General features: G+C 42.7%; 1 protein-coding gene across 1 annotated transcript in view; it reads right to left on the bottom strand.

Moving 5' to 3' along the window:
* Positions 1–17,707: 17,707 nt before the first annotated feature.
* The window catches only part of LOC126419461 (optomotor-blind protein-like), a 492,782-nt gene continuing 486,347 nt past the window's right edge, over positions 17,708–24,142 (bottom strand). Inside the window, exon 10 of the mRNA XM_050086648.1 lies at positions 17,708–21,757. Coding sequence (XP_049942605.1) covers positions 21,169–21,757 — 589 coding nt within the window. The 3' untranslated portion in view covers positions 17,708–21,168. The remainder of the gene's footprint in view (positions 21,758–24,142) is intronic.

Raw genomic sequence — 24,142 nt, 5'->3', positions numbered from 1 at the left:
CCGCTGACGGTTGAAGAGGGTCGTAATGTGTAATAGGCAGACATCTATCCAGATCATCACACAAGAATTCCAAACTGCATCAGGGTCCACGGCAAGTACCATGACAGGTAGGCGGGAGGTCAGAAAACTTGGATTCCTTGGTCGAGCGGCTGCTCATAAGCCACGCATCACGCCGGTAAATGCCAAACGATCCCTCACTTGGCGTAAGGAGCGTAGATATTGGACGACTGAACAGTGGATAAACGTTGTGTGGAGTGACGAATCACGGAACTCAATCTGGCGATCCGATGGCAGAGTGTGGGTATAGCAAATGCCCGGTGAACGTCATCTGCCATCGTGTGTAGTGCCAACAGTGAAATTCGGAAATGGAGGTGTTTTGGTGTGGTCGCGTTCTTCATGGAGGGGGCTTTCACCCCTTGTAGTTCTGCATGGCACAATCACAGCACAGACCTACATTGATGCTTGAAGCTACTTCTTGCTTCCCCCTGTTGAAGAGCAGATCGGGGATGGCGACTGCACGACTGCATCTATCAGCACGATCGAGCACCTTTTCATGTTGCACGGCCTGTAGCGGAGTGGTTACACAACTATAACATCCCTGTAATGGACTGGCCTGCACACAGTCCAGACCTGAATCCTGTAGAATACCTTTAGGGTGTTTTGGAACGCCGAATTCGTGCCATGGCTCGCCGACAGGCTTCGATACCTCTCCTCAGCGCAGCACTCCGTGCAGAATGGGCTGCCATTCCCCAAGAATACTTCGAGTTGCTCCAACCACGACCTCGGATGTATGCTGTTGGGCGAGTTATGGCAGACCTCAAATTTTCGCACCGACAGGAGGTGCTTGCAGTCAAAATTTTCCATTCCTTGTTGCGGCGAAAGTCCTTGGATGTTTCTGTTACCGTTCACGCCACGTACGTGACCATTATCTGCTGGCATACAGTTCCATTCATCTTCACGCCTGGAGTCGGACCGTTCAGTCGCACGACACATATCGTTATTACTGTCAGTGTAATGTCGTATTCTTCTTTCTGACTGAGATACTAACTCGTGTGGTTCCTGCATATGATCTCAATCATACCAATTAATTCGCTCTAACCTTCTTCAAACCTTAGCGAAATCCGCCACTATATGATGCACTGTCCCATGCACAATGTCACTTGTCATTCAGTACTATAATTTTGTGGGTTCATTCAGCGGCATATGCGGATGCGTCTGCGAAATGTGTTGCGAATAGAGCGAGTAGCAAATGAATAACAAATTTAAACGTCATGCACAGTGGGACGCTTTTTCGTGCATCTCAGTTTTTATAACGTCATATCTCCTGAACCGTGTATGACATGATAACTTTGTAATTTTGTAGATGCATTTAGTAGATGCGGGTACTGTGTGCGAAATTTATTGCAACTAGAGCTAAAAGCTAAAAAGTAATAAGTTTAAACAGCCTACATGATGCAGCAGTTTTTCTCGCATCTCATTGTTTATAACGTCATATCTCCTGAACTATGATAAGTAGGTGGGTCTTACCCCGAGAGGTATTGCTCCCTGACAATAAGGGATTTGTGTACCAAGTTCGGTACAAATTAGTTCAATAGTTTTAGCGGACATGCCGCACTTACATATACACACTCCTATATATGCATCCATTTTTATAATATGTATGGATTATTCTCATTATTGCTTAAATATTAACTGTCTGTGCACACACTGTTTTCACATTAGGTATGTTTTTATAGGTATTTCATGTTTCAGAAATCCTGACAAGAATCTTAAAACCAATTTTCTGGCACCAAAATTTACATCCACTGCACATTTACGGTTAATTTTTGGATCCAGAACGTCCTTATCTACACCCATCTGATACCCTACAGGTGGTCCTGTCGTTGCATTCATCGAGCATCACCCACTTCTGCTATTTCTCTACGCACAACTTCGGTCGCCGTCATCTTAGTCGGGCTGGCACCCTTGCTGTACAGCAAGTAGAATCTTTTTCACCACCATCACTGTCTTTCTTTAAGCGCACGATTTCAACAGAATTCGAAAATGTATCACGCGCAAATATATCGTGAAATTATTACCAAAGAAATGCAAATTTGTTGACATTGTGCGGTGTCATTGAAATTATTAACGTTGTTTACGTTGCTAGGCAAAGACGATGCATGTCATTAAAATGCAAAGAATATCTCTGGAGATGTTGTCTAAATACATTGCCCCCCTGGTCACATGACTTCGTGCGGCGTGATGTTTACTTGTACTCACAGCTGATCTTAAATCTCATTACATTGCTTGTACAAATGGATCACGATCAAAACTACTTGATTTTGTCCATGCCTTTGAAGGGTGTTTGATTAATTTGTTCTCTATATCAGGAACGATTGTGGCTTAAAACGTTGAAAGGAAAATTCACGGGCGTTTTATTTTCTTGCATCAAGAGTTGTAGCTCTGAAGTCTGTTGTTTCTTTTGGTGACCAAGGGAAGTACAGCCACGGCTTCTTTGTGCCTTTTGTATTATTCATGTTGTCGAGTCTCTTTTCCAATAAACTGTGCTGCGGTGGTTCTTTAAAATCCCTGCGTAGCTCTCCAGTGTCGCTGAAAGTGTCTCAAAAACATTACATACAGAAAATTAGCAAATTGCAATATTTGTTTCGTTTTTTATTTTTTCTCAATATTTATTGACGTTTTTCAACACGTAAAGCGTCTCTTATTAGCCTCATAACAATAATCATATCTTCGTGGTACGTTTTTTCAAAACATGACTCTTCTGAAATTCAAGAATATCTCTTTGCATCCTGATGAGTCACACTAATCCACCATTACTATTTCAAATAAAAAGGTGCTTAAAACGAAATGTCGTCTAATACGTAAGTTTTGGTTTCTGTGAATATCGTAAGCAAATAGAGTTTGACACAAGTTACAGCAATCTTAGCTTCATATTAACAGCATATGCAGAATGCTGCGATCACTTCAAAGTCACATGAGCTGTTTAGTTGAAGAGATATCAGTCTAAAATATTTCTGATTTACACACATATCACCCTATAGAGGAAGATTGCTGTCGAAGTGTTAAGAATTTTAATGACGTACATCAGAAATGAACTGAAGAAATGAAAATTTTTGGTAAATGGTTTTACAGAAATAACAAGTTAATTTTAATTTTCTAAAAAAGGGAAGAAACTGAAGTAGAAATGAAACAGAATGATTACAGTACGTGGGTGTCTCTAAACCAAATTTTCTTAAATGTCTTGAACTGTGGCGTATTTCACTGTCGGTCTTCTTTCAACATACAGTTTTATGTATCAGAATTTCTAGAGTTTCTGCGAAGTTCAGCTTCCTTATTTTGTGTTACACATGCAGAGTCATTACGAATTTTTCAATGTGGACTATAGTTGCTCCAGCTCCTAGGGGCCTGTTATGGATTTGTTGATTATTTGCGTTATTTTGAAATGTCTACCACTTCGAGAAATATGGAATTGATTACACACACTCCATGATCTGCTAGTATGACAGGGTTACATACTTTATGAAGAATTACTTATTTTAGGAGCAGCTAGAATGAAAGTCTGTATTTTGCGTGGGAGCTAAATTTACATTGAAATTTAGAAAATGTTAACTATTTTATAAGAGATCTTGCCAATACATTACAGAATACCCGCTTACTGTGTCGGTGTATACGTTTATGAAAGCTGTGTCATTCTATGCGATTTTTTGTTAATGAAATTTGTTACACATAAAATTTATTCGTTGTTTTAGACAGTTCGTTATGTACTAACGGTTTTTGCTAAACATGGTCGTTATTTGTGTACTGTATTCATCATGTATCTTAAAGAAACAAATATTTGCGTACCGAAATGGTTTAATTGGTTATATACAGGGAATATCGTAATTATTAATGAAAACTGTCACAGGTGAATGTATCCATAGTAGTACAAAGGCTCGAAAGCCGTACAATCCAGTATAGTATGCCAATCATCTGAATGCGCCGTAAGCAATGAGGCAACCACCAACGCACCAGGTTGATCAGAACGGTTTGGTATAGCACGGTGTCCTGCTGCCTGAAGAAGTCCATAACTGCCTGCTGCATGTCCTCATCCGACAGGAATCATCGAAGCTCCAAGGTCATTTTTAAGGGACGAATGCGCGATATTCGCATGGGGCGAGATCAGGACTACAGAGCGGGCGCTCGAATGTTTCCCACTTGAATCCTCCATTTCAGGCTGGCCTCCCAGAACTATCGGCATCTTGTGTTGAATCGCGACCAGCACTATTCCAGAACATTCTCCCATACACATTCTTCATTCTGCGATGGATGTCTACCGATATTTGTCCTTCGGTAACAGAGAAAAGAATAGTAGCAAATTGATCCTGTTTGGATGCATTTGGTAATGACATCGCCACAGTTCACATTTTCGCATTTGCCGCTTACACGTCGGGAAGACACGAATGCCACACTACCCTTGTCTACAGGTCGGTGCTCATATACTTGCATCGGAGTCGCTCTGCGTTACATGTACGCTAGAGCAAAGTCCTGAGATGGAAACTTTTTGATCGCTCCTTTATATTACTATTATTATCATTATCACCATCATCATCGTTAATTCCTCCTTAAGGAGAGCGCTAAAACACAATCAGTTTTCATAGCACATTTTCTGTCTCTTTCTTTCTTCTGCCCAAAAACCTCTATCATATTCACTGTGTTTCTTCTCTTCTTTCTTGTTTTCTTCCCTTTGGGCGTTTACTGAATTTTCTGTTTTCTGACTTTTCTCCCTGCACATTTCCCTCCTGTCATCTCTTCTGTGGAGATGTTCAGTTTCTTGAACATTTCCATGGTTTCCTTTAACCAGTTTGTTTTCACTATGTTAAAGATCGTCTTGATCAGTTCATCCTATGTACACATATCCGTCGAACCTTGCCTGTGTTCTCCTGGTGATGTTTGTAATCGTCTGTGTCTGTCTGTACGATTCTCTTTATCCAGATCTCCTCTTTCTGAACTGGCCCGTACATCTTTCTCAGTACCGTATTTTACTCGCTTGTTTTTCCATTTCCTTGATTTTCGTTCTTCCCATGATTACTGTCATTTCTGAGGCATACAAGGCTTCTTGTAAGACTATAGAGTCTTAATTTGGCATTCTTGGATGAACGTCTTCGTCGTAATGTCTGTACGCTTTTTTTAGTTTTGTGACCTTTTTTTCATTGGATGTCGCGTTCAGTCCTTTTTTCTGAATAATCTCTTCCAGTTAGTAAAACTTTTCACTTCTGTTATTTTTCCATACTTCGTTACCAGTGGATGTCTGTCTGTGGTTTTTGTGTCAATATACTGAGAGGTTTTTCATATGCGATTTGTAGTTCTGTTTTGGCTGAGATTGCGCTGAGTGTCTCTAGAGCTACTTTGGCTTCTGTTCCGTTATTTGTTACAATGGTTACATCATCAGAAAAGACCAGATATTTTATGTTGACAGTTCTATCCTTGTGTTTCCCCATCTTTATCCAACTGATTCCTTTGTCCCTGTCCTGATTATTTTCGCTAAAACCGAGTTAAATAAAATGAGTGACATGCCATTTCCCGGTCTCACTTCTGTCTTGATATCGAATGGTTCAGTGATCTTGCATATGAACATCACTTAGAATTCCTGGATTAGCTTTCTGGTCTTGTTGCCCACCTTTATTTCTTCCAGTGTGCTGAAGAGCGTTCCTTTATCTATAGAGTCGTACGTCTTCTCGGACTCGACGAATGTTACTGTGATCTTCTTGGACTTTCTCGTTGTTAACGTTGATATCAGGCACGAGATACGTTCAGTGCATGATCTTCCCTTTCTCAGCCCTTCTTGGTATTCTCCTGTCTGTGGATCTATCTGAGACTGTAGCCGATTTAACATGGCCTTAGATAGAATTTTGAATGTTAAGGCGGTAGTGAAATTCATCCGTAGTTATTATGGTCTGTTTTATCTCCTTTCTTGCGGAGCGGTTGTATTAGGACTCACTTACATTCTTCCAGCACATTTTCTGTTTCCCAAATGTTTTCGACGATTCTGTGGATTTTGGGTGTAATGTTTTTCTGGTCTAACTTACAGGTTTCCGAAATCAATCATTTTTCCCTGGTGCTGTACTATTTTTCAATGGTTTTATTATTTTCACAATCTCCTCGTGTGTTGGAAATTTGGAGTCGAAGTTAGGTTATGGCTTCTAGAACCGTAGAATCTGCTTCAGTTTATCACAGTTTAGCAGTTTGTCGAATTATTGCACTAATATTTCAGATTTTTTTCGGGTTTGTTTCCAGTATTCTATATTGTATTTCGGTGGTTGATATCCTGAGATATTTTCTCCGAATACTCTGTAAAAATTTCGTTTTTGTATATACTGCCTGTGTGTGTGCGTGCATGTGTGTGTGTGTGTGTGTGTGTGTGTGTGTGTGTGTGTACAACCAAAAACATTGCAGTCAACATGGATCCCAAATAAGCCGTTTGCGAGATGTTTCCGAATGTGTGTTTGTGAACTACTTTAGTTTGATATATTGTCCATTAGCACAAATGTATTTTAAATATAAGTATTTAAGTTCCCAAGTGATTGGGCTATTAATTCGCTCACGTCCTGCCTCAACAAAAAATACTCACTGTTGAGAACTTCCAGGTTCTGAAAGGCTTGTGGCTTGATTTTGTGCATACTATTTGATTTATTAAATGCACCCTTTGTCGCTTTACTCTACTGTTCATTTCTCCCCATATCCATCGAGTTGTTATCTTCAACTGCATTAGACACTGATTCCTAAACTGGTTCCTTGACTTCATTCCTCATCTGCAGAATTATCTTACCAATTGCGCATCTACCTGTTCCGTCTTCACGAAGTTCATGTTCATTATTCCTTTGTCGACCTGTTCTTCTTCTTCCTGTTTGATAGTACATCATAATTTTCTTGGGTAGTATATCATCATTCATTTTATTTCAAGGATCTCAAAAAAATTTGTATGGTGGTAGATGGCATATTAACTAACAACAAAGACAAAACTGTTCAAGCATTCGAAGGAGATTATACGTTCTATTATTATACTCAAATGCTTTTGCGATTAGACTTTTTTTGTTTTTGCCGTCTCGTGCCTTGCAGCAGCTATTGAGCTTTTATTTAATATAAATAATACACTGCCCCGCCCGTCTCTATTCAGCTTTTTTGTTGCTTACCGCTCACTACACTATATGGTTACTTAATTCGTTGCGGAGGTTTTTGTACCAGTAACACGTTGTCTGACTAAGCAGAAGCAGTTGTGCCTGTGCTTTGTGTTCCAGTTCTCCTTCCATATCGCTCTAAATCACTAAAAGAACATACCAAAAATCTGTAAGCCTTTCCACTTTACTCGCGCACATCACCTAACTTCAGCCTGTCGCTCCTTCTTTGCGGAATTTCAGGTATCAAAACCAAATTTCATTCTGAACAAACGTTATCCTTGGCAACGCACAGAAAAGGATACCTAGAGTACAGTCGTCGTCATCATCATTACTTCCAGGGATTAGGTTAATTGCCTGCTCCGTCTTCAAAAATTATTGTTGAGCCCATCTCATTTTGTGTTTACCACGGTTTCTTCTTCCCCTCGGCCTCTATCTCAACAGTCGTTTCGTGAGCATTTTTTTTATGACAGTCTGCTCAGATGCACTTTCCATCTGTATCTGTATTTCTCTGTTGTTTTGTTTGTCGCTTCAACATTCGGTTCCTTTCTGATTTGCTCTGTTCTGATCCGGTCTTGCCGTGTGTAACTTTTCACTGCTCTTAGAAGTCTCGTTTCAGTTGCCTGTGCAGGGTGACCCAAAAAAGAATGACCCGGTTTTAACTTGTAATAATATTGAGACAAATGTCACTAGGTAACTGAAACAGCGATAGATGTAATCGGCATGGTCTAGAGTTTCAGAAAAAATCCGCTAGATGTCGCTACGAGCGCTGACCTGGAGCGTGCAGCCAGTCTCGCGCAATATGGCGTCCGCGCAACAGATGGCGTATTGTTATTAAATTTAGTCGTACTCAATCAGTGATCACAGTTCAGTGGGCGTTTCATATTCGATTTCGTGCTAACTCACCATCACCAAAGAACATTCCATGGTGGTATAAACAGTTTGTAGAAACAGGGTGCCTTTGTAAAGGCAAAAGTTCGGGCTGGCCACGCGTTCCTGAACAAACATTTGAGCGGAGCCCCCGCAAGTCTACTGTGTCGTGCTAGCCGAGAACTAGCGATACCGTGCGTGACAGTGTGGTGTATGTTACGGTGTCGTTTAGCCCTCAAACCATACAAACTACAACTGATACAAGCTCTTCGAGATACTGACAAAGTGAAGCGAGTGGACTTTAGCAATGCTATTCTAGAGGACATGGAAGATGACACTTTTATGTCATGGTTGATATTCAGCGATAAGGCAACTTTCCATATTAGTGTTAAGGTTCACGGTCATAATGTGTGTATATGGGGGCTCGAAAACACTCATCATGCAATTGAACACGAACGTGATTCACCAAAAGTGAATTGTTTTTTGTGCTGGTTTCGCAAAGCAAGGTTTATGGACCCTACCTTTTTGAGGAAGAAACCGTAACAGGACAATCATATCTTGCAATGCTGTGGAACTGGTTATTCCCATAACTTGGCTCTGACAATTTCATATATCAGCAAGATGGAGCACCACCACACTGGTACAAAAACGTGTGTAGTTTCCTCAGTGCCAAAGTGCCTCAACGTTGGATAGGTCGTACGGGACTGCGAGACCAGGCTTTACGCTCATGGCCTCCTAGGTCCCCTGACTTAACCCAAGTGACTTCTTCCAATGGGGAAATGTTAAACAATGTGTTTACGTTCCTCCCTTACCACGTGATGTTGATGAACTAAAAACCAGAATATCAGCTGCCGTAGCTTTAGTGACAGAAGACACCTTACTCTCATTTTGGGATGAATTTGACTATTGGCTAGATGTCGTCTGTGTAGCCGATGGAGGACATATTGAACATTTATGATGGGTTTTTATAAACTTCTGTCTTTTCGGAGTAATATAGTACGCAATTTGTTGGGGTTAAGCCCTTCTTCCTAATAAATAATTCTATTTAAAATCGGGTCATTCTCTTTGGGACACACTGTATTTTGCTCCTAGGTCTGTATCTCTTTATTATAACTAAGGTTTCACTCCCGTTCAGCAGAGACGTCACAGCCGTAGCTTTATTAAGTTTTGTTTTGGCTTCATTTCTAACTGCTTCCTTTAAGTTTCTGTTGATAGCGCCATGTATATACTGAAACTTATTAAGTTAGTTGTCCATGTCTCTATTATGCTGGTGATTTATTTGGTTTGTTAAATAATTAAAACTGTTCACTTGTTCATTTATTCTCTTATTGACAGCAATTTTGATATTATTGACTCCAGTTCCATAGTGGCAGGACATATGTTTCATGCAGTCTCTCACGATTTGAAGTCATATGAAATAGCCATTTCTACAGTCATCTTTCTTTCTACTAACGGTGCAGGAAATAGAGGCAGACAGTTCTCTGTATCTCGTTTACTTGCAGTTTTTACACGAATGAGGCACCAAATTAAACTTTTTGCAAGCGTTTCAGTCTAGAATGAGCATGATATTCTCTCGAGTACATTCTGTCTGATCAAAAGTATACGGACACATTTACGTAATGCGAACTCTACCACTAGACGTAACAAGAAGTGGACCTGTCAGTGTAAAAGGAGATGGAGAATGTTGTGTTTTCAGAAGAGAAGAAGTTAACAGCTGATTTACTAGGACAGCAGAGCTCAGTGACTTGGAACATGGGCTAGTCAGTGGATGCTCCCTGAGTGACAAATTCACCAGGGACATCTCAACCCTTCTAAAGCTGTCAATGTGGACTGTTCGTTGTGTGATTGTGAAGTGGGAACGCGAAGGAACAACCATTGCTAAATTAAGGTTAGGCAGACCTCATGTGCTGAAGGACTGAGAATGTCATGCATTGAAGAGGGTGGTTGTGAAATATCACCTGAAATCAGCAGAAAGTGAGTTCCAAAGTGCACAAGCAGTCCAGACAGTACAATGTGCAAGAGGAACTAAGAAGAATGCGGCATAACAGTCAAGCAGCTCCTCATAACCCACCAGCTTCTGTGGTTAGCGCTAAGTGACACATGAGGCCGTGTGAAGAGAGAATCCACTGGACAGTGGAGACTATAAACGAGTGATCTGGGGAGGATGAAGCACTCTATACCCTATTGTAACAAGATGGGAGGTTCAGGTTTGGGTCATCATGTGCAGTGCTAACAATGAGGTACGAAAGAGATCGTGTTATGATCAAGGGGTGTTTTCCATGGTTAGGGTGTGGTCGCTGATGCGCTTAAAAAGTTGTTCAATACGAAAGGATACGAACACATTTTGCAGCATTGTGTACCATGTACAGTAGAGGAACAGTTTAGAGACAATGATTGTTTGTATCAGCATGACAGTCCACAAAATCATAAAGCAGCAGTTGTGAGACAATTGTCTCTGGAAAATAACATTCCTGAAAATAAACTGACCTTTCCAGATCCCAACCTCAACTCAATGGAGCGTCTCTGGGATCAGCTGGAACGTCGACTTCGCTCCAGACCCCAGCTTCCAGCATCACTAATTCCTCTGGTTTCGGTTGCTGGGGAAGAATGGGTTGCCATTCTTCCACTGCCACTGGGGCACAGCGCTGAAAGTGTCCTCAGTAGATTTAAAACCATCAAAAAGGCGATGGGTGGACACATGCCACCTTAATGTCCACTGTAGGCACCCAGATACTTTGGATCACGTAGAGTATCAGTTGCGTACATAATGGGAAATAAGCCAATACTCAGAACTTTTATCTATCAGCAGAACATAAACCACAACATGAATTATTTCAGAAGAACGCCCCTGTGCCAGGCCACACCTGCATTTCGCTGTTTTAAAACTCTCCACATAGTGTATGGTAGTTGATAACGACCGTCCTTGCTTAGATTATTATCAATAATCTTGGAACAGAATTCTATTGTTCATACTGACATATCTTTGCACCCGTTGAATGGAAAATTCATCTTAGATTTAATGCAAGGTGTCAACGACGTTACCGCAATGGTAACACCGGTTCCCATCTGATCACCAAAGTTAGTCACTGCCGGGCTTGGCTAGCACTTGGATGGTTCACTGTCCAGGTCTGCCAAGTGCCGTTGGTAACTGGGGTGCACTCAGTCCTTGTGAGGCCAATTGAGGAGCTCCTTGATTTAGAAGCTGCGACACCCGTCATGAAAAAATGACAACGGCCAGAAGAGTGGGGTGCTGACCACATACCTCTCCGTATAAATATCCAGTGACGCCTAAGGCTGAGAATGACACGGCGGCCGGTCGGTACTGTTGGGTCTTCAAGGTCTGTTCGGACGGTGTTTGTTTGTTTTTGTTTGTAGTTTCTATTTCGGTACGACATCACATACTTCCCTCGTTTACTCTTTTCTGTACACACGATCTAAATTGTCTGAAATCCCATGGCTTGACACAAGCGGAAGGGTAAATTTTCTGATGTGGAAACGGTTTGAAAATACTTAGTGGCATAGATGGTGGTGCGTCAACACAGAGCCATATCCCTCTACTTCGGTAGCTAATTTTTCTGACTTACCGCCTTGTAAACTGCAGCACTTCAGTTGGGTGTTAAGATATCGCAAATATTGCACTAAGTTCTTTGTTCTGTTCATTTACGATATTCAATACTGAGTTTTCTGAAAGCACCAGTGTAGGTAAACCTACCTGCACCAGACGTCATCTTTGAACCATGACGTAATATTATGCATTGTAAAGTCATATGCACGCAAACTGAGAAGGAACATACCGCTGACAACATTTACTTTCTTCCTGTATTTCTTTTGGGGTGTCGTTTGCGGTTAAAGAACGGTTTTTAATGTAGCGTTATATCTGCATTGTCTGATAAAAAAAGTGAAACATGCAGAGACAATTATGTTGGTTTTTAATGCGATCTAATATCTACACTGTCTGACAAAAGAAGTAACACACCCAGAAGACAATTACGGCCGTCAATGTAACACCGCGCATACACACACCATTTGTGAGTACTTCAATACACACATCAAAAAAGTTTTGCATCACCCCGGTTCCAGAACTCCGTAAGATAGACGTTAACTGTGGATATTATATCACAGACACAGTCCCATTCACTGTTCAGAGATGTCACTAAATCCGTCCGAAAAAGTAAACAACCTTGGATGAGCAGCGCCTATGAGACGGAGGGGGTACGACAGCCGATTAGTTCCAGTCATTCCTCCAGGAAGGAGGTACACGCTCGTGTTGTCTGTGCTCCAACCATGCCTATACGATCAATAACACGATTCGATCGCATCCGCAATGTGACTTTGTGCCAGGAAGGACTCTCAACAAGGTAAGTATCCAGACATCTCTGTGTGAACCAAAGCGATGTTGTTCGAGCATCAAGGATATACAGAGAGACAGGAACTGTCGATGACATACCTCGTTACGACTCAAACTGTGCGCAATAGGCTGCATGATGCGTAACTTCACTCCTGAAGTCCATAGCGAGGTCCACTTTGCAACCACGATGCCATGCAGTGCGGTACAGATGGGCCCAACAACATGCCAAATGGACCACTCAGGATTGGCGTCACGTTCTCTTCACCGATGAGTGTCGCATATGCCTGCAACCAGACAATCGTCGGAGGCGAGTTTGGGGGCAAACCGGTCAGGCTGAACGCCTTAGACACACTGTCCAGGGAGTGCAGCGAGGTAGAGTTTCCCTGCTGTTTTGGGGTGGCATTATGTGGGGCCGACGTAGGCCGCTGGTGTTCATGGAAGGCGCCGTAACGGCTGTACGATAAGTGAATGCCATCATCCGACTGATAGTGCAACCATATCATCAGCATATTGGGGAGGCATTTGTCTTCATGGACGACAATTCCCGCCCCCATCGTGCACATCTTGTCAATGACTTTCTTCAGGATAACAACATCGCTCGTCTAGAGTGGCCAGCATGTGCTCCAGATATGAACCCTATCGAACGTGCCTGGGATAAATTGAAAAGGGCTGTTTATGGACGACGTGATCCACCAACCACTCTGATGGAACTACGCCGAATCGCCGTTGAGGAGTGGGACAATCTGGACCAACAGTGCCTTGATGAATCTGTGGATAGTATGCCACGACGAATACAGGCATGAATCAATGCAAGATCGGATTGTTGGATTGTTTTGGGAGAGGAGACCAGACAGCGATGTCATCGGTCTCATCGGATTAGGGAGGGGTGGGGAAGGAAGTCAGCCGTGCCCTTTCAGAGGAACCATCCCGGCATTTGTCTGGAGCGATTTAGGGAAATCACCAAAACCTAAATCAGGATGGCCGGACGCGGGGTTAACCAGTCGTCCTCCAGAATGCGAGTCCATTGTGCTAGCCACTGCGCCACCTCGGTCGGTATCAATGCAAGAGGATGTGCTACTTGGTATTAGAAGTACTGGTGTGTACAGCAATCTGTACCACCACTTCTGAAGGTGGTGGTTTTCATGAGCAATAAAAAGGGCGGAAGTGATGTTTATGTTGATTTCTACCCAATTTTCTGCAAAGGTTCCGCAACTCTTGGAACCGAGGAGATGCAAGACTTTTTAATGTGTGTAATGAGACTGACAATTCTCTGTGACATGTAGAACGGCCACCAGTATGCATTAGTGTTCCTCGCGGTTAGTGTTGTTACCAGGCATGGTAGACAACGTAAGGGGTATGAAATGCGTTAATACACCAAACACATCGTTATCACATTCACACCTGCCTCTGCCGTCCGAGAACAAGACGCAGACAGTGCATCCGGTGTCATCCCGCCCCACTGGTTGGAGACTAACGCCTGCTGGTATGCGGAATGAGCGTGGTACGCTAGGCTGCTGTTAGCATCACAACACAGACGGTTGCGTTTGGAGTGGTGCCTTGAGGAGGAAGCATGAACCGCTGATTAATTGCGTCGCATTGTGTCCAGATATGAATCACGGTTCTGTACTACCCAGGATAAACATAGTTCGCAAGTATGGCGACGACCTGGGGAGAGGTCCTATTCTTCCAATGCTTTGTAGACGCAAAGCGGTGTTACTGCTGGCCTCACGGTGTGGAGAGCCGTCGATTATGATTTATGTCACAGCTAGTAGTGATCTGGGGACCTTTGATGGAAAAACAGCACATCACGGACATTCTGTGCCCTCGTGTGTTTGTTACTCGTCATGTGACAATGTTGGGGTGCCATTTTATAACAGGACAGTCCTCATCCACACATGGAACGTCATTCTAAGAACTTTCTGCATGATGGTGAGATACTCCTGTGGCCAGCAAGATCGCCAGATCTGCCCCCTATAGGACTCGCATAAAATCAGCTCCGATGTAGACTCTAGGAGTTCCAGTTTCCACTATACCAAGGAACATTTGTGGGCCAGTTTGCCTCAGGAGAGGACATAATGGCTGTATGACACCTTTATGAACCGAATCAATGCGTGCATCAGGTGAGAGGGGGTGCCACGCCTTACTAATAAGTGTGCTCAATTGACAATTTTTTTTTAATTTACTTGATATGGTAACCACTGAAATAACATCACGTATCTTCTCAACCTATGAAATTCTATTCTGTTTGCTTCTCCCCTTCTCGGCGAGTCACTTTTTGACAGACAGTGTATTTTGTGTTGGAAGCTGACTATTTGGCTGTAAGATGACGAAACCAATGGACGTGATGTTTTTAGGGCAACTATAATTCTTGTTATGGCACGTATTTTACGCTTGTTTGATTACTATGAGCGGCTTGTGACAACCATTTTGATGACGTTGTGGATCGAAGCAGACGCATAGCATCGATAGGTTCAACATTTCCGAATCAGTCAAATATATGTTCATCTGAAATGAAGTTTTTGCTGGAAATTAAATGCTATACTCGACCGATTCAGGAATCACAATTAATAAAATGTTCCGAGCTATTTGGCCACGGTCGAATGGATTTCACCCTAAAACCCAACGTTCCGTCCCCATCTGCGGAGGACATTTTCAAGGGGGATCGTAGCTTCTTTGAATGCCAGTTTCACACCCTGGCTCGTTACTGTGGTACTGTGACGTTTCCGGCCGTGAAAGCTTACATTTTACAATGATTCGGGAATGTAGACACACAGCCAAAACTGATCATACGTGTCCTAATTGATAACACAATACCATCCAACAAGGAATAATCATTCTGTAGAATCTGATGACTGTAGACTATGAAAATTAGTGAGGTTATATAACGAAAAAGAGAAAAGAAGTACTGAGAACCACACGAGGTATGAAACAAAATTTGAAGCCAGTACAGGCCTCTTTTTGATCCACGTGGTACACAAGAAGAAAATGACCGAGTACTTGGTTACCACAGAATTCTTCATACCGTACCAGTCTCTGGATTCAAGTAAGGCATACTGTTCAAAACCAGAGATCGCGTCTTTATTCTGACACTTAGACGTTGCTTTGGTTTCATCTTTGACAGCAAACTCTAGTCCATCATGGTGAGTTTCACCCAAGTGCCAACCGGCTTCTTCGAAGCAAACCCAAGCTTCCCTTTTTCAATCGTCATTATCCCCGAAATTATATTCTTAACATTTTGAAAGAATTTGTATTTATCCTTTTTATTATCTTATTCCACAGAAACCAAGTCTACGATTTTAGATATTTCCTTACATGCCGGCCTTAAGTGTTTAGCAGTGAAGTAATACGTAATTGATGTGTTTCTTTAAATATATTCAGTCACAATCAAAATTTCGTCTCTTACGTCATAACTCCTTCCAGGAGTCGATATTGATCTAATAAGTCAAATTATCAGCAATGAGCATTCAAACTCTTGATTCAGTCTTAAGCATGTAATGTTTACACTATTCTGAAGAGGAGGTGATTTACAACTTTGAAAAAAGTCTAAATAATCACGATTTGCACGTTAGCAATATATCTACCAAAGACAACCAGTTTTGGTCGAGCAATACATCATCCTCAGATATCCATGTAGAAGGAAAAAGACCATAATTAGGCACAGTGGTCACAAAGAAAAACAATATTTTGTATGTATAAAATATCTCTCACACAATCCATGCTTAACAACACGGCATCAACTACTGGACAAGCCGCGCGGTCTCAGGCGCCTTGCCACGGTTCGCGATGCTTCCCCCGTCGGAGGTTCGAGTCCTCCCTCGGGCGTGGGTGTGTTTGTTGTACTTAGCGTAAGTTAGTTTAAATTAGATTGAGTAGTGTGTAAGCCTATGGTCCGATGACCTCACCAGGTTGGTGCCATAGGAACTTACCACCGCCACTACTGGACATGTGTCAAATCATGACGACTTGTATTTACATGAAAGCTAAAGAACAACTGCATCAAAATCATAGAATGTAGGAAAGCACCCAACTCATATCAGAGAACAGCGAATGGGGTGAAACATGCAGCTAGTAGGAAGTGCTGTTTGCTCTTTTATCGCGGAGAAAACGTCGGAGATTGTAGAAGTTCTCTATAGATAAATAATTAACAGTTCAAAGGATACCTCTGTCGTCAACGAATGGTCAAAAATTAAGTACACGTCACTTACAGCAACTTGGCGTCTGAGATATACTTTCTATGACCAATCATTTATCTGTAGAGAACATGTAGTAACTTCTCTGTAATTGATGTTACCATCTTTGAGACTTCTTTTGACAGAAGAACATAGACCACAACATTGTGGCTGTGTTTCGCCTCGTGAACTTAATACCTGATGTGCGAGTTGGATGTTTCCCAGCATTCTAGTGCTTTGATTTTTAGTCTTCAGCGTTTATCTATCTATATACAAGCTGTTATGATATGGCACATGTAATTGAGTTCGTTTTATGAGCATAGATTATGTACTGAATGTGTGTTTTCCTAAATTATTTAAAAACTATCCGCTGCGCATGTTGTGTGCTACTACAAAGCACGGCATTTTACAGGGCACTTGACTGAGTATGTTTAGAAGGTTCTCCCTTTAATCACTGTCAAATGTGATATTTGAACCTACCTTACATTTATAATATAAATTTCTGCAACTCACGGTACATCTATAGCAAAAAAATGTCGACAAATTCCTTCAAGGGGCTACGTCCATTGGCCACGACTTGCTACATGTTCAGGAGTGGTTGAAGACAGTTTGGAGTGTGACGTTAGCAAGAAACCACTAAATGTACGTCACCCCTCGATGTTAAGGAAGTGTGAGTAATAATTTACACTGAATTATTGTCAGGATCTATCAGGTAATTGTCGTACTTTTAAAATAGTGATTTTAAACTGATTACTTATTTCATTAGGAGTAAAGCAGAAAAGTTTAGTGGGCGGATCATGTAGTACTGCAAACCAAGCGTCAAGTCAAGATCCTGTTAACGTGCCACATGTAGAAGAGATCAATATGTCAAGTAAGAAGAAAACTGCGTCAATCTACTTCATCAGAATCAGACAGAACTGGTTTCTTACCTATGTCAACAAGTTACGCAGTCCTGGAAAATGTTTTTACCGCCGCCGTAGCAAAGCAAAACGATTCAAAATTCTTCAGCAACATTAAGAGGCAGCACCGACAGTTAATTACCTTCCAGCCGTTCGATTGATTTCCTCTACTGAAAAGTTATAGTTTTATTTCTACAGAGGTTGGACGGGTAACAGGGTTGGTAAAGAAGAAATGTTAAACACAGATTGAGTTATTTCTTGTTTACGGCTTTATTTCACAATAATAACAGCAGCCTAAGAAAAAGTTATTTATTGCTAAGAGTTCGGTTCCTTCACTTTTCCTGTGAAGTATTTGCAGTTCGGGAGAAGTGGACAGAACCGTTTCGTCATTGTCTTGACAGCTTCGTATTTATGGCGTTGCAAGCGGGGAAAGGCACCAGCGACATACCTGTATTCCCTGTCAGCTATATGTGGCGAGAAGCGGCTTCCCCAACGCAATTACAATACAGCAGTAAGTAGTAAGACACAACTCGAGAGGTAAGTGCTTACATGTAACAATAACTAAAAAATAATTTTAAAATAGCGATTCGGTAATGTCATCATAACTATATTTCTATGAAGTTTAAACTAAATCAACAGAAAATAATGAGAAGCAGGCAAGCTCTTGCAATACGACTGGGAGGAAACAGGCTCGCCACTGGAAACCGTGATGCCTTTTCCTTGATATGGATAACAGGTGATGAATTTGTTTTATTTGGATTATAAAAACCTTGCTTGTAGGTTCTAGAGAAACTTGTGTGTTGGTAATTAGCTATTCCAAAACTAAAACATATTTAAAAGAAAAATTTGATACACGAGTGTAGTATTTTTCAAATATATGTGTTTCATTAACAATAACGAAATTAGCGGGCATAAATCGGGTACATCCGCTACCGCAGTGGTTTCCAAACTGTATTACTCAGAATACTAATACTTCCCATTGGTGCACAGAGTTTTCAGCAAAGGGTATTTGATATCAAACTGAGTAAGTCAATTATGAAAATTAAATTTAAAAAAATGCTGTCAACTCTGATATGGTTATCCGATTTTGCATGTGGTGGCAATATGTAACAGCAGGTAACAGCAGTATTCAACACAATGTTTTGGTTTTGCAGCCACTGTAGTATGAAATTGGGATCCATGGGATGGTGTAATTTTTTAAGGTTTTTTAATAGGAAAACGTATGGAACCGCTGCATTAGGACTAGTAGTCAAAAACTGCCTACTCTGCTCTTACACTTTTATCTTATGGAAGACAGCATGCCCTTCAGTAGGATATTACAGAACTAATTTCCCATACTGGTTGGTAGTCTATGTAGTTACAGTACGACAGTAAAATTAATGCACAATTCTGTGGAGAAATGTAATCCCTTTTACACTGGCACAACACTTATGTAATGAGCTGATTAATAAAAAGTGGTATCATGGTTCTCACCAATATATCAGAGTATGAGGGTTTCTGACTGACTCCCAGTAATAACTGTACAATCAGCATGGTCTTTTGGTTACATGCTCTGACTTCATCCACTCAAGAAGAACCATACAAAACCCACTGGATTGATAGCGAGTGGATGTGATGTATCAGCACTCCCTAGAATATGTTGCAAGGACACACTTATTGTTAAAGACCAATCATCTCTGACATCGATAGCGGGGAAGGATCTTCAGAAATCGAAGTCGTAGGGCCACGTTCTCCAGAAAGCTGGAAACGAGTCCCGCTTTTTTACCACCAAGGATCTGAAAACGCCTGTATAGAGAATCTATGCAGTGAGCAACGCGCAAAATCTGTATCTTCTTATTCCAAATGTGGAACTGAAATATGAGAAGCTCCATACAGAACTTATTTAATATAAAAATTGCACATGGGTGTCGTGAACTTCCTTAACGTACACTACATTTCAGAAGGAAAAAAAAAATTGGTTGCTGACTGATTCCTATTAAATGCAACGTTTCCTGTTATTTTCCCTGTAACATAACACAGAGTTAAAACACAGTGATTCGATAATGCTTTCTTTAGGCATTTTTGTGAGAAACTAGTGAATATGCCCAGATCTATTCCTGAATGGCGGGCAAGTCAATAAATTACTAGCCAGAACTACCTATAAAAGCACTACTATTGGCAGGTAGATATTGTGGGTGCTACGAGAAAGGAATGAGTCTTGTTATTTTCGTTTGTTGTGTGAATCCATGAGTTACAGGCCAGACTGGCGTCACAGGTAAGAAATTTGTACTCTTCAGAATATATTGCATAAAATATTCCGCATGCAGAGTCAGAGTAAATCGTATAATACGTGTGGCAATGTTCTCAACAAATTACTGCGTTTCATATAAAAGGAGGCGTACAAATCGTGTCGTTAATGAAACAAGATCACAAGCAGATAGGTTATCTTACCATGCCTTACAAATCAGTAAACAGAAAAGAATTACATGATTGTACTTACAAACGTGCTTATTATCTTTTTCATTTTTTTAAAAATTGTTTTATTATACAAAGGCAGGCCAGGGACACACAAAAGCTCAAAGACCTACTTCATCTATTCGTCACTGCACATGTTCCAGCTTCGTATGTTCACTATGATTTACAAGAGACAATAATTTTGTATTTTTTATAAACAAACATACTTTCTTTGGTATAAATAAAACATTTTATTCACTTATACACAGACGTTCTATGGTACATGATGCATATTGTTATTTGCTGAATCTTCTTCTATTTACATAGTTTAAAATTATTTATGTATAATATGTGTACAGCTAGCTGTAGATATCGTATTACAAAGCGCAACCTCGACGCTAGTTTTCAGATGGGGGGCAGACGGTGTGTCGAAACTCGTTGATCAAAATGTCCATTTCGTTTATCTTCAAAAGAGAAGTCCATGTACCAACGGTTCGTTTCACTCGTTTCTAGGCGTGTCCGCTGTCCTTCTTGGCAAAATTATAAACTTCTGTACAGTAGTGGAAATGAATTTGACAAGGCCGCTGTTAGTTCCACAAAACTAAGCGGTTTCTAGTAAGGCGGAAAATTATAAACAAAAAATCTTCAATGCAGCAATTTTCATTGTTCTTTGTGTGTATAGCCTTTTTCTCAGTCGGTGTTCTATCGTTAGAAAAACGATGTCAGCTCTTACAGCATGGAGAATACGTGGGAGGAGGATGGAGAGTCAACAGGCTGTCATACTACACGGCAATGTAGGCAGCACCTATGTTTACCATAGATGGCGTGCACAGTGAAACGCACATCCGTAAATAAGGTGGTTCTTCCAATAGTGACACAAAATGATGTTCTTTCAGTAGTGACACGAAATGTTTGGTTTTAATAACCATCGGACAGGACATATCTTTTTTTCAAATTGTTGATGGAACAGCAGTTGTACTTTCTGTAGGAGAAGCACATCTCAACCAAGACCGCAATCATCATACGGATTTTATGAACAAAAATGCTCCATTAAATTACTACTGCCTCTGAAAGACGCCAGCCAGTGTATGAAGCGCTTAAACTCATGCTCGCTCCTCCCACTTTATTCTGCAGTCAGAGTTATCGTCGATAGCACATTACTAACTGTACAACAAGGTAACAGCCCGACTTTTGGACTGTGGAAGATATTGAAGGACTGGAGGCGTTCAGAGACGTCGACCCCGGGTTCAGCCGCGCCGACTGGAGGAAAGGACGACATCGCAGGGAGTCCGCGATCGCTAGACCACCACCTTGTCGTCGCCGCACTTGGGAGAGGCGTCGCGCGGTTTCACCTCGAGGCCGTTCACCATCTTCTCGATGCTCTTGAGCTCACTGGCGGTGGCGGCGGGCGCGGGTGGTGGGGGCGGCGCCGCCTCCTGCTGTTGCTGGTGCGGCGGCGAAGCTGGGGGCGAGCTCGAGCCGGTGGATAGCGGTCCGAGGGGCGTCGGCTGCGGCAGTGGCCCGGGAGGCGTGTGCTGCGGGGGCGGCGCGTGCAGGTGCGATTTGGGACTGCCACCCCCGCCGGTGCCGCCTCCGGGCGTCACCGTCTCGAAGGCGGAGCCCACGGAGTTGCCGGGCAGCGAGTAGGGCGCGAAGCGGCCGCCCTTGGCTCCCAGCGGATGGTGCAGCGCGCCGCCGCCCCCGGCGCCGCCCCCGCCGGCTGTCGCGGCCGGGTGGTGCAGCGCCGAGTAGTGGCCGAAGAGCGCCGGGTGCTGCGCGGCCAGGGCCAGTTGCGCGTTAAACAGCAGCCCGGGGGCGGCGCCGGGCGCGCCGCCGGGGCCCGCAAACAGCGACAGCGGCGGGCCGGGCGCCAGCGGCGGGTACAGCCTGCAACACGGGCGACACACGTATTTGTAAAAGAACTACTCATCTCTCCAAAGGTAAAGCAGCAACCTGTAGGCTGCTGCAACACCAGTTTGCTCCCTAGCGACGCCGTTTCTTACACAACAGTATAGACCTCTCGAGTTTGCAGACCTTCAAGCAGAAAAAATGTAGCTCGGTGCACCTCGCCGTAGTCTTCACGTGAGAAACTACTGTTGCTAAGTCTCGTCGAACTGTTGCTATGCGGGAGGTTGCGCCAAGCATTGTTGAGTGTTGACGAAATAAATCTTGGGTGAACAGCCTGGTATGAGTGTGCATAGGACACAATGTTTCGGCAATCTACCACGTTTCCATCATCAGGTGCGCTGATGTACTGACCGGCGGTGGACCGGCGACAATCCCCCTCCTCCCTCAGGCGCTTCCTATAAGTTGGTGCGGTCTGCGCCCCGCGCGCGGTCCAGGTACAGCGTCCGTTCTCCCGCCAGGCAGACCCTCCTGAACGAGAAGACCTAGGTCGCAGCGCCCAGACGGCGGCAGAACGGACGCTGTACCTGGACAGCGTGTGGGGCGCGGACCTCACCCACTCATAGGAAGCGCCTGAGGGAGGAGGGGGATTGTCCTATATATATATGGCGCCGGCCCACAGCCGGTCCATCAGCGCACCTGATGATGGCAACGTGGTCGATTGCCGAAATATTGTGTCCTATGCACACTCTTACCAGGCTGTTCACCTGAGATTCAAAAAATGGTTCAAATGGCTCTGAGCACTACGGGACTCAACATCTGAGGTCATCAGTCCCCTAGAACTTAGAACTACTTAAACCTAACTAACCTAAGGGCATCACACACATCCATGCCCGAGGCAGGATTCGAACCTGCGACCGTAGCAGTCACGCGGTCCCGGACTGAAGTGCCTAGAACTGCACGGCCACCGAAGCCGGCTCACCCGAGATTTATTTCGTCATAAAATACGCATGGAGAAATTGAAGAATCACATTGTTGAGTGTTGTTCACACACCAAAAGATAGTAGTAGAGCCGCTGGTGATGAAGGCGAACAGGTATTGCTCCTGTAACTAATTGTCAAATTCTTCTTCAGAATGGGAACGACGTGTGTTTAATACAGGTCAGTGCAGGTTCTTCGACTTTCTCAGAAGATACCCGTTGCCACTTAAATAAAGTTATCAGCTAGTCAGAATTTAATCGATGACTTCAGAACACAGTCTCAGGAACGAAAAGCAGCAGCAACCACCTGTGTTTCATTACATTTCATTGCGTTTCCGACAGCTAAGTAATGCTCCGCCATCGCGAATTTTCCGGGTTCCAGTAATCTTGTATAGTGGCAATGTTCTGCAAACCTGTCTTCAACAATGCGACCAGATTCATCATATTGATATGAATTTTACAGACTCTGCCCATTTTGCAGCTTATCTTTAAGAGAACCGAAAAGAAATTGTATCATCGAGACCGCACATCGTTCTTCAGCTGAGATTAATGCTGCTTTGGCGTTATATTACAGATGATCTACGGCTAAGGCACGACGACGTTTATTAGATTTCGTGACACTATGATGAAGCATACATTGACTCGTGTATTCGCACTGTTAAGAACAGGTGTAAGGAGCATCTCCGTCTCACAAGGCTACAGCAACCTGATAGAATGTAAAATCCCCAATGGCGGTCATTTTTTAGCCCAGGAACACTCAATGAAATGTAATGACACACAGGTTGGTTGCTGCTGCTTCTCACTACCGGGTCTACGTTGAAGAAATTCGGTGAATTTACTCTGACTGATTATCTTATTAGAAGGGACAAGGGCTGTACTCTGAGCAAATCGAGGAAGCCGGCACTAACCTATGCCAAGACTGGAAGCTCTCAATCGACGGAAAAATTTGAGAATTAGTTAAAGCGGCGATACCTCGTTTTTGTTCGTCTTCACAACCGGAGGCGCTGCTTGTATCTTTTTCAATTGAGAGAGTACCCTGTGCTGGCCTATATGGACGCGCCGGCCCTAGCGTAGCATCAGTTCGATGGGAGTCGCCAATAGCAGTGTCTCATTTGAATATGACGGCTAAGTAGACAGCAGAAATACTGTGTCAACGTGACTCGAATATCTTACTGTAATTCCGAGAAGAGTATCACTAATTACTCTACCAGGAATGCTTACAAAGTCAGAAAAGTATAATCCTTGGGTGAACGAAAGAACATGAAGAATAATTACTGAATCTCCAAATGGAATAATGAAAGACAACTCTGTCTGTGGCTCAATACACTAAATTGCCTATAAAAATGAACTTGATAACATCCGATTAAAGGATTATCACTGAGCGCCTGAAGAAGGTTGCTCTGGACAATGACACTCACAGGATCAAATATAAGCCAGATCCTTAAAAG

This window comes from Schistocerca serialis, chromosome 9 (genome assembly GCF_023864345.2).
Source record: "Schistocerca serialis cubense isolate TAMUIC-IGC-003099 chromosome 9, iqSchSeri2.2, whole genome shotgun sequence".
NCBI lineage: Eukaryota > Metazoa > Arthropoda > Insecta > Orthoptera > Acrididae > Schistocerca > Schistocerca serialis.
The sequence above is the reverse complement of the archived record's forward strand: the minus strand, read 5'-3'. Positions and strand labels throughout refer to the sequence as shown.